Source organism: Xyrauchen texanus, chromosome 31 (genome assembly GCF_025860055.1).
Source record: "Xyrauchen texanus isolate HMW12.3.18 chromosome 31, RBS_HiC_50CHRs, whole genome shotgun sequence".
NCBI lineage: Eukaryota > Metazoa > Chordata > Actinopteri > Cypriniformes > Catostomidae > Xyrauchen > Xyrauchen texanus.
Genome location: NC_068306.1, coordinates 30,854,099 through 30,866,251, shown reverse-complemented (window position 1 = coordinate 30,866,251; position 12,153 = coordinate 30,854,099). Strand labels below are relative to the sequence as shown.

Genomic DNA, 12,153 nt, shown 5'->3' with positions numbered 1-12,153 from the left:
ACTAAACCATACTGAACTTTTAGGTACAGGTTTCTATTGTTGGCAACTCCTTAATAAATGCTTCATAGGTGTTCACGTTACATAAATGGACATTTCCATTGGTTACTTATGTTGAACAAGTGTTATTTATCATAAAAACATATGACGTGAAATGGCTTATTATTTGGCAGGTATTGCATGAAAGTCACCCTTTTTATGCATGCTGTTATAATTGCATATTATTGATTTATAAAGCATTTGTAAATGAATTATTAGTCATTAATGAACCCATTCATAATCCCTTAACAAAGGGACCATTATTGTAAAGTGTTACCGATACTCTTAGATAAGGTGAAAGGTTACATATTCTTTGTTTACAAATGTTGTTAACAACATAAACCTTATTGTCCATGTGAATAAACCAAAACACCTACTTGACGACCTGTTGTTAGTCATACGGCACATACTTTTGTTAATAAGTTCAAAGATATTCTTATACCAAGGGCATATGAAATATAAAATGTGTTGTTTTAACAGCATAATAAGGGTTCATTAGTGTTTTAAACACAGATTTGGAATATCCGTATGTATCTAATTTGTGCATCACTCTCAATGCGATATCGGGAGAATTGGCCATAGCCAGACTAATTACTGGTGTGAAACAAGGTTATAATAGTTTTACATTTTTTATTTTGTTTTTATTTCTATTTCGTTTTAAATTTTGTTCTTTGTTAGTTTTCATTTAGTTTTAGTTTTTAAATATTTGATATTTTAGTTTTTATATCAAGTGATACATATAGAATAGGGAAAATAGGCATTTGTGCAACGTGGGTCGAATAGCTGGATTGCATTGTTTCTGTTTGCTTTGTTCTAACATCATGCATTGGCAACACAATGCACAGTCATTCCAATAAAGGTTCAGATGAGTCATAATTGACACGGCTAGCACGTTTCCTATTGGGTGACCAGATTTTAAATGTCCCAAACTGGGACACCTGAGTGTTCGCCATACATTTTATATATATATATAGTTGAAGACAAAATTATTAGCCCCCCTATGAAATTTCAATTATTTTTCAAATATTTCCCAAGTGATGTTTAACAGAGCAAAGGGATTTTAACACATTTTTTAATTTTTCAGATTTATATTTTTCTTCTGGAGAAAGCCTTATTTATTTCAATTTGCCTTGAATAAAATAATTATAAAAAAATAATTTAAAAAACTGCTAAGGTCAATATTATTAGCCCCCTTAAGAAATGATCTGTTTGATTGGCTACAGAACAACCACTGTTATCCAATGACTTGCCTAATTAACCTAACTCGCCTAATTAACATAATTAATCCCCCAAGCCTTTAAGTTGCACTTCAAATTGAGGATTAGTATCTTGCAAAACAACTAGTGAAGTAATATATAACTGTCATCATGGCAAAGACAAAAGAAATTTGTTTAGACTTGAGGAAAATAATTATTAATGCTCACAAAGCAGGAGAAGGATATGAACGTTTATCAAAGCATTTCCAGGTGTCAAGAACTGCCGTGAGAAGTATTATCAAGAAGTTTGAAGAGACCCACACAGTGGAGAACAAGACTGGCAGAGGCAGGAAGTGAAATATTTCAAAAACCTTGGAAAGAAAACTGGTGAGAGAGGTTTCGAAAGACCCAAGAACAACTGCCAAGACACTAGTGAATGATTTAGCCAAGTCTGGGATTGATGTCTCAACGAAGACAGTCAGTGGAGCCCTGCACAGGAATGGACTGCGAGGTTGCAGACCAAGAAAAACTAGGACAACCTAGAGAAAAATGATGCATACTGGAAACATGTCCTTTGGTCAGATGAGACAAAACTAGAGCTCTTTGGCCATAGAGATGTTGCCTATGTTTGGAGAAAGAAGGGAGAGACACTCAACCCAAAGAACACCGTTCCCACGGTGAAACATGGCGGTGGGAGTATAATGCTGTGGGGATGTTTCAGTGCGTCTGGAACTGGGAATCTCATCAGGGTCGAAGGAATCATGAAAAAGGAAGACTATGAGAAGATTTTGAAAGACAACCTCAGGCAATCTGCAACAAAACTTGGTTTGGGTCGACATTTCGTCTTCCAGCATGATACAGACCCAAAGCATACCTCACTTCTAGTGAAGCACTACCTCCAAACGAGCAAGTGAACGTCCTTGACTGGCCTGCACAAAGCCCAGAATCCAGAATCCCATAGAAAATCTGTGGGCCACACTGAAGACTAGAGTCCATGCCAGGAGACCAACAAATCTGGAGGAGCTTGAGAGATTTGCTAAGGAGGAATGGGCTGCGACTCCTCAGGAGAAATGCATAAAACTTGTTGAGAACTACAACAAATGACTAAAGGATGTTATCAAACAAAAGGGATACTCTTTTGACTATTAACATCTAATAGGGCTAATCATTTTGACCTGTAGATTTTTTTATTCTTGGTTATAATTCTGTTTCTATTTGTATTATAAACACTCTGAGTTGCCTAAATAAACTATTATGTTTAGAAATGCTATGTTGATATATATATATATATACACACACATACATAATACTAATATAAGTATATATATATATAAGTTTAATATTGTGTATTTATATAAATACATACATTGTATTAAAATATGTAGCTAAATTCAATACAACATCTTTTTAGTATGTGAAAGCTTATTTTAATTTATTTTATACAATTTTAACCACATTGTGTCATATAATGTCAAATTGCATGTGTAATAATAATATGACTTGTCAGTGGTTGAAATTTCTTGTCAGCTACACATTTTTTACACAAAATTTGCAACATTGGAACTTAAAAGTTACAATTCCACATTTCCACATTTAAGTTCTTGTACTATTAAAAAAAAAAAAAAAGCTGTATGAATATGGCCTGCAATCTCTTGCATTGTGGCCATGGGAAAGTTAACATTGACAGCAAAACATTTCAATACCATTTTCACATGTTTTGCAAAGAAATACATCGACTTCTAATTTGCAATGGACGATGGCAGAGAGCGTCAAGCGCATGATTTGTTGTCATTGTAACCAGATAGATTCTGAGTGAATCCTTGCAAAACTAAAATGAAAGTATCGTCAAATCATCATGCAATGGGGGGCCTGGGTAGCTCAGCAAGTAAAGACGCTGACTACCACACCTGCAGTCACAAGTTTGAATCTAGGGTGTGCTGAGTGACTCCAGTCAGACTTCCTAAGCAACCAATTGGCCCGGTTGCTAGGATGGGTAGAGTCACGTTGGGGTAACCTCCTTGTTGTCACTATAATGTGGTTCTCGCTCTCGGGGCACGTGGTGAGTTGTGCGTGGATGCCGCGGAGTATAGCGTGAAGCCTCCATATGCGCTACATCTCCGCGGTAACACACATCTTCCCTTCCCTGTAATCGATACCAGAAACTATACTAAGAAGGACATTGAGGATATTTAATTTCAAAGAAAATAAATCTGTGAGCCTATCAACTGAAACCAGGACATTATTATATTTTTTAGGGAAATAACGGGACACCAGGACACACCTCGTAAAACCGGAACGACTGCTTGTAACCCTAGTTTTCTAACTGTTGTCTTCCATCCATGATGTACTGTAGTGATTCCCACCCGCTCGGTCTTGGCAAATGTAATGAGGGCAATAGGCCATCTGCTTGTGCTATCGCCACCTAGTGGCATCTTCATGTTAAGGTGATAGTGGGTTTAAAGTTTTAAAAACCGCAAATCGCAACAAAGACGATTATTTTATTTTAGTTTTGTTTTTCAGAGCCATGAAAATGTAGTTTATTTTAGTTTCAGTTTTTCCAATTATGTTGATTTTGTTTATTTTATTTCAGTTTACGAAAATGTTTTTTTTGCATTTAGTTTTCATTATAGTTTTCGTTTTAGTTTATTATATTAACCTTGGTGTGAAATAAGATTGGCTCGTTGAAAGAAGTATAAGCTAATGAGCCCTTATTAACCAAGCTAAATAACTCAGAGGAAGAAGGCAGATCCCAGTTTTATTTTTCTTTAGTTTATGTGGTTAGGAGAATTAATAAGTCATAATACAGTCAGTGTCATTGAGCTTGAGAGAAAATGTCTAGTTGTCAGGAACACATACCAAAATTAGGTTATTTTCTCTTTTTTTCCACCTCTCTATGTTTTTGTTCTTTTCTCCATGACCCATTTCTCTTGGCTCCAGAAACATGTAACGGGAGATCAGGAGTGACAAAATTAGATTAGATCACAATGAACTCATCTAAACAATCTCACCTTTATGACCCACACTTCATGGTGTGCAAATAATAATAATAAAAAAAAGTATTCTAAATTCAAATAAATAATATGTGAGAGGACTATTAAGTAGTGGTGGAAATTAAAGTTGAAGGGGAAATAGGATTTAGGATCACAAATGCATTGCAATGCTTTCTGGTATGATTCTGCTTTGTGACAATCTTTCAATTAATTCTTAATCATTTCATTTATTGAAAAAAGTATAGCAGGACAAATCATTACAGACACAAACAAGTGCCAAATGCTTAAGTTTGGAACGACTGATAACAGAATAAAACATTTTGGATAAACTATTCCATTAATGGTGAGATCTGGGACTTTTTCAAGTAGTTGAAGTTAAAATTAGTCTGCAGTTCATGAGTGTGTTTGCATGTATAGGAGAGTGTAAGCCACAGCTGGCACTTAGGAGTTCTGACCCGTTGTGGTCAAGTGAAGCGTAAACTGTGTCGGCTGCCCATGAACATGTGAGTCAGGTATGAAGGGAAGCAGTCTGTTGTGTCCGACTGCAGTTGGCTGAGCAGCTCCAGTCACACCTGAGTCCATTCTGCAACTATTTACTGACTGCTGATTAAACATCAAGTAAACAAGCGATGTGAAGGAGTCCAGAGTTGAAAGTGAGAAACCCCTTTTCTCTCTTCCCACTATGATTTGATTTCACAAATGAGCCTGAACGTCACATATCAGGCAACACTGCAAAATGAATCATTAACTCACTGCAATCAATTCCTTAATCTGTATTTGTTTTCTAATATAATTATCTAAACATTGTTTAAAAAAAATAGACACGATTACTGGAGAAGCAAATTGACAACATTTTAAGTCTTGCTTTTAGGTAAAATTAACTAAACTTAGTCAGTTAAGTGAGGTAAGAACAAAAAATGTGCTTACCATTTTTATTATTTTTCCTACCTGAGAGGCAATTTAATTTCAATTGTTTTTAATATTATATATTGTAATATTATTATATTAGCCTATATTTATTTTTTCTTCATATAACCACAAACCTCACAAGTTCTGTATTTCTCTGATATAAAAGTCTTCTGTCTTTTTGCTTACCAAATAAATTATCTTGTTTTACAGATCTTTAGATAGTTTTTACTGGAAAACAAAACAAAAATACTGCAAAAGACATAATGAAAAAAAAAACATATATAATATAATTGTGGTGTGTGGTTTTGTGTGTGTGTGTGTGTGTGTGTGTGTGTGTGTGTGTGTGTGTGTGTGTGTGTGTGTGTGTGTGTGTGTGTGTGTGTGTGTAGAGTGGTCATCTGCACACAATAACTCTTACACACCACTGCATGTGGTGTAAATCAAGTAATTTTTCCCCTTCGGCAATAGATTCCCTTTGAGATATGCCCTTGATTTGTGGACTTTCCCAATGTCATGGGCAGATTGTGGAAATAAAGTCCTGGGAAACTGGGAAGCAGCAAATATTCCAGAAAAGGCTTTTTCAGCCAGACCAAATCTAATGTTATTGTGTGCCGATTATCTTTATTAAACTTTTTACATTTTCACCTCATGAGCCTGTTCCACATACAGCATCTCAACTGAGCATTTAACCATTTTTTTGCTGCAACAATGGGAAAAATATTGTTTTGCTAAATCTTGACAACGGTGGCTTGTCGAAGTGAATGCTCTTAGATGTTGGCTGATAGTTTCCACATTACAAAACATCTCTTTACAACTTATAACTCTCTGCAGCAAGCCTGAAGCTAACAAGCTAAATGCTAATAACAATAACAATACCTCAAGGGCTACGAATTACATCTTTAGGGTTGCTGAAAAATACTATTAGCTGTCATGCTAACATTATTAATATGACAATTACAACATTTAATAAGGATACTGGGGTTTAATTTTGGATTTATAGAGATGAACACTAGGTAAAGAGACAGAGTGATGCCCTGAGGGATCGAGTGAGATGGTGATGAGGGGGGCCGGGGGATCTTTGGCTTCTATTGTTTCACAGTCCATTATACGTGTGGGTTTGATTAAGATGAGCTAAGGGGACCAGTAATACTGTCTTTTCTTACTTCTGAGGGGATGAACCATAATCCAGAACTGGGCCAATTACCAATTTGAAGTACCATGTTGATATTATCTAAATTGCTTACATGTTTACTGTCAAACATCTTCTCTAGAGCAATTACTCACTGAACACTTTTAACACAAAGACTATAAACCTTTGAAAAGATTTTTAAGCCTGTAATCTTCTCAAACAAAAACAGCGATAAATAGCACACATGAATATAAACCGCTTGTGCTCAGCAAATCCTGATCCACAACAATAAGAACATGTTAATAATTGTAGCTCTCCTATATTTCAATGAGTGGCACAAGAAACAACATGACAAGCATTTAACTTACAGGGGACTCGACATATATACACAACAGGCTGTGAAGGCCTCAAGACTCAAGCATGTCCTGAGAACTGCCTCAAAAGCAATGTCAAACACATCCTCAAATGGTATATGATGACAGCAATGAAACAGAATATCAGACACATTCAGGAACAAACACAGACACACAAACAGTGTTAGGAAGTGTTAATAAAGGAGAGATTTCCTACCTGTCGATGATAACAGGATCCGAGGGCGTCTCGTTACGGTTCCCGCAGCTCTTTTTGTCACAGCAACGACTGAAAAGGGAAGTAAGGAAAAGAGGAAAACAGAGAAAAAATCTGTTAAAAACAGCCTAATCTCATGAAAAATTTGAGAATGTGGTGACATTTTCTTAAAATGATATTACGTGGTTCATTATATGTATCAAGGTGTTATTGTGTTATGTATTATGCAGTTACAAGGAGAAATTTCCACTGTGTGGTGCTAAAATTGAGTTAAATGTTCTCACAACAGATGCGGTTTTTAAGGTTAATGCGCTATCAAGTTTTAAATCAACAAAACTGACCTCGCTACCCTAAACCTTAAACTAAACCTAACAGTCAGTAGTGTAGTCAAAGGTGGACCGGGGAGGGTCTGGGACCACCCAAACAAGACACAGGCCCATCCACAATATTAGAGATTATTCTTTGACTTCAAATATATATTTATAAAAAAGTTTAAAAATATGTATATATTCTTTTTTCTTAAAATTGTTATAGAACTGGTTGAATGCACCGTTTCTCTGATGTTAAGGAAAATTTGGTAAAAACCAAGTTGGCTGAGAATTTGGCCCATTCATTTTTACTGAGGCCCACCAAAAGTTATTTATTGGCTACGCGCTGGCCGAGAGTGTCAAAAAAAAGCAAATGTTCAATGAAAAATGTGATTGCTGAAACAATACTGTGATTCTATGATACTTTCGACTTACATGTCAAGTTTTGTACTTTTAAGGACCCCAGTCCTTTGCATGGCAAGTGCAACGCTCAATCAGTCGAGCTACTGCACAACTTAATAACTGAGTAATAACTTAATAACTTAAAAAATGAGTATATTGAAAGATGGGTACATTTCACTCTTAATCAAGTAAATTTCTAATAAAAAAATGGTACTTTTACTTTGTTACAATGGCCGACATTCCTGTCGTTACATTACTGGTTTTAATTTAATAAGTGTAAATAAATGCATAATTTATTGAGAGATTTTTGAAAGGGACTTTTACGACAGAGGAACTTCACAGCTGCGCTGTGTCACCGGTGTCGAGTCCACCACTGCAGCAGTAGCAAGCGTACCAAATAAACACTTTCGTTGCTTCACATCATGAAAAAGAGTAGTTTCGTCATGCAGTGCCTTCAATTTACACCAAGACAAATGCTTATATTTCAAGATTAGAATTGCAGCATTGTAAATTTTGGTGATAATGATAGCATGGGCTTGTCTGTGTCATTGTCATTTTCAGGGTGATTCTGTAACTTTGGGCTCTAATGACCTCAGTTAATAAGTATAATTTGTATATCAGTGATGCAGTATATCAGTTCCAAAATCCATGTAAACATCTGTGTTAAGTGTAAATGTCTTTGGCTTTGCGGATCGAGTGCTTAATGTCTGGAGCACAAGCTGACAGTAAGTCTGCGACTGCACAGCATTTCTGCGTTTGACTGATGCGGCATGTTTTTCTTATGGACAACAGAGCTCTGAACTCAAATAAGCCCAGCACGCTTCCAAATACAGAGATAAGTTGCAGTGTACGGAACTAATGATCTAAATTATTTCAACACTTAAAATACTGTAACTAAACTGATTTAAGGATCCATACAGGACTTTTGAAATAGTGACAGTTGGCATTAATAAAGCATGATCTTTTTTCACTTTATTCAGCATGACATATAATTGGGCCTGTGGGACATTGTTCACGTTTTTCAACATAATAATTACTTGAAACTGGTTTCCAAACTTCTCTTCTAATTGACAGATTCGTCCAAATCTGACAAGCGTCCTTAAAGTGATTGTTCAACCATAAATTAATGTTCTATCATACTGTAATTTCCCACCCTCATGTTGTTCCAAACCTGTGTGACTTTGTATATTTTGTGGAACCCAAAAAATATATTAGACATAATGTTAGAGACTGTCTCATTAACCATTCCCTTTTAAAATATGGAGGAAAAAAACATGCAGTTTCAGTAAATGTTGTCTATAAGGTTGACATTCTGTCTGGCATCTCATAATTGTGGTGCATTGAAGAAAGTCATATGGTTCGAAACAACATGAGGGTGTATGTTGACAATTTACATTAATAATAATAATACTTATTATAATATTATTATTCCGAAATACATGTTAAATATGTATTTTGTAATGGAACATTGGGGCATAATCGTCTATTATGTTTTATGTGAAAGTAACTAGTTACTCTTTTAATTTAATTTTACTTCCACGTGAGTAATATATTTGTAAATAATTGTACTTTTATTGGGTAATGATTTTGAATACTCTCTGGTCATAAGATAGCATTGTGTGAGGAACAGGGCAAAAAGCAAGTGTTTTGCCGTTTTGTGTTAATTACACCGAAAACTGCCACAATACGTACATTGAGCAACGTAAAAAATCACTTTAGCAAAAATCTAGGTATAGTAACGTGATTCTGTGGCACCAGGTTGGTTAAAGGGCACAATCATTTTCATTGTTTAGAAAAGTACATACAATGAAAGTGAATGGTGACTAAGCGTATAATTCTCTTAACATCTCATCTTGTGTTCCACAGAAGAATAGAAGTCGTAGGGGTTTGGAACAACATAAAGTTGAGTAAATGATGGTCTAATTTTCATCTTTGGGTGAACTATCCCTTTAAGGGTGGTGAGGGGCTTCAGTAGTGTTTTTGAGAGACCACCGGCATCACATTTCTACCACACAGATGGCAGCAGGACACTGAATAAGGGCTGGGGACAAAACTGTCACATGAAACCCCTGGTATTGTCCTTCCCCTACAGTTTCTCTTCATCCCAGAACTCTCTCTGTTTCCACCCTCCCATTAAACTCTTTCTCTTATTACCTCATTCCCAGCCCCCATTTTCTCAAACACAGTTTTCAGACATATCAATAGACTTAATCATTCATTCATTGACTATAAACATTTACAAGACGGTATCTTGAGATGTACCATGCGTATTCATGAGGAACCGTGTGGGATGTGATTTATAATACACCTTATATTCTTCAGGTATGCATGATGAATGTCTTTCTTTAGAAGCCATTGTGAATAGAAGGCTAAAATCTCTCTCTCTCTCTCTCTCTCTCTCTCTCTCTCTCCTCCCTCTCTCTCGCTATCTATCTACATCTCTATCTCTCTCGACTCTCCTTCTGCAAGTGTTCCTCAACTAGGTCAGTGTCCTCCCAAAGGACTGGAAAAAAGGAGAGCATTGGATCTCTGTGTGTGTGTGTGTGTGTGTGCGTGCGAGTGTGTGTGCGTGCGAGTGTGTGTGTGTGTGTGTGTGTGTGTGTGTGTGTGTGTGTGTGTGTGTGTGTGTGTGTGTATACAGTGCAGGAGTCTAATGATCAAATCTGGCAGCACCCATGAGAAAGGGGGTTTAGCTCTGATCTCTCCTGATACATGGAGCCCTGAGCATTGACACACACACAAAGAAATTACCATAAAGACAAATACTGTATTTTTAAATGTTTTTTTAATAAAATTTAATTGGCTACCAGGGTGTTTCTATGTGGTTGCTAAGGTTGGTTTTAGCATTTCCAGAGTACAAAAAAGTTATATGGGTCTAGAACAACATTAAATGATGACAGAATTTAAATTTTATAGTGAACTATCCCTTTAATGATTTGCATTAGGAGTTTGAATGCACAATAATCATAGTGATGCTTGCCTTAGCAACCACCGCTAATTATTACATGCTCAGATCATTGGGAGGTGGGGAAGGATATTATCTTTTTCCTGATATCTTTCAAGTTCCTCCCATAGGACACCCAAAAGAAATCAAATCTTAGATCTTAACGCTTCCTTCCTGGAGCGGCTTTTTAAGAAATGTAATCCAAATCGGCTCATATAATTAACAGGATGTAGTCGGTGCTGTCAACATTGGAATGTGGCAACCATCACACGCCTCAAACATATGTTTCCCTTTTATAATCGCTTTGATTCTTGACATGGGATTTGTGTTATGACAACTTTAATCCTTCAAAAACAAATTTTGGCCAGTTTCACGACAAACAACATCCTGAAACATATTTCCAGAATGCCGTCTTAGTTTCTCCCCCCAGTTTGTAAAATTAAAGGAATAAGCACTTTTGTCCTGCAGTTGCAAGCTGGCATGGCACCATATGGCTAATGGTGGTGTGTGGCAATTAGTGGTGCTGATTAATGGTGAACAGTCTAATTTTCTGCTTATAATTGCAGCAGTGTTTGAAGGTACACATACAGACATGCACACATCGTTGGGGGATGGAGACTGCATTGATTGCACATACATTGACTGTCCATTGTAATGTGAAAAGATTCCTATGACTTTTATTATTGGGGAAGTGTGTACACCAAGGTTATTAATAAAAACTATTATGAAGACAAAAACTAGCAGTAAAAAAGAATTTTTCTTTACCAATTTGAAAACAGGAGTTTGAAAAAGAATGAAAACTAAATTGAAACTATAAATGTCTGCAAAAATTCAAAAACTAAACTGATGCTATAAATGTACGTGAAACTACCAAACTAAACTGAAACTATGAATGTGCGTAAATGTACAAAAACTAAATTGAAACTATAAACGTGCACCAAAAAAAAAAACAAAAAAACAAAACTGAAAGTATAAATGTGCAAAAATACAAAAACTAAATTGAAACTATAAATGTGCGCAAAAATTCGAAAATTTGATTAAACTATAATACTGTATTCCATTAATACTATAAATGGATGCAACAATATGAAAACTTAACTGAAACTATAAATGAAACACTGAAATTAACACTAAATTAAAATGACTAGACTCCAAATCTAAAACTAGTCATTTTTAAAGATACAAACAAAATAACAACTATGAACAATTAAAACTAAACTGAAGTTTAAAATCAAAACACACAACGGAATAAAAATATAAAAACGATTAAAACCCTGCTGTACACAAAATCTAATTTTTGTTGGGTGATGCGAGTTGCTGGTAAAATCTGGCATATATTTCATAGATCCCATGTGAGGCAGGGCACATTTGTTAGCGGAACAGACTGAAATTTCAGATTGAGTAATGAGTTTCTGCTTGTCCTAATTAACCAGGCATCAAGGTGATATTCGTGGGGGGTTTCAGGAGGGGCGGCACTTTTAAAATACAACTAAAAATAGCCACGAGTCGATCATCACAACCTACTTTTATGCAAAAATCCATCTCGGGATGTTAATTAAATACATAACATTTGATAGAAAAGTCATACTCTACTTGTTTTGTTCCTGCACTTGTTCACTAGGGCTTTGTGGGTTGACCTGGATAGTATCAGTATGAAATGAGCTCGATCTGC

The 12,153-nt window shown here is 35.8% G+C and overlaps 1 protein-coding gene across 3 annotated transcripts in view; it reads right to left on the bottom strand.

Moving 5' to 3' along the window:
* The window catches only part of LOC127625080 (transcription factor COE1-A-like), a 175,531-nt gene that overhangs the window by 148,585 nt on the left and 14,793 nt on the right, over positions 1 to 12,153 (bottom strand). For all 3 annotated transcript variants that reach the window (XM_052100145.1, XM_052100147.1, XM_052100146.1), the window contains exon 6: positions 6,831 to 6,899. In XM_052100145.1, the coding sequence (XP_051956105.1) occupies positions 6,831 to 6,899 (69 nt within the window). The remainder of the gene's footprint in view (positions 1 to 6,830; positions 6,900 to 12,153) is intronic.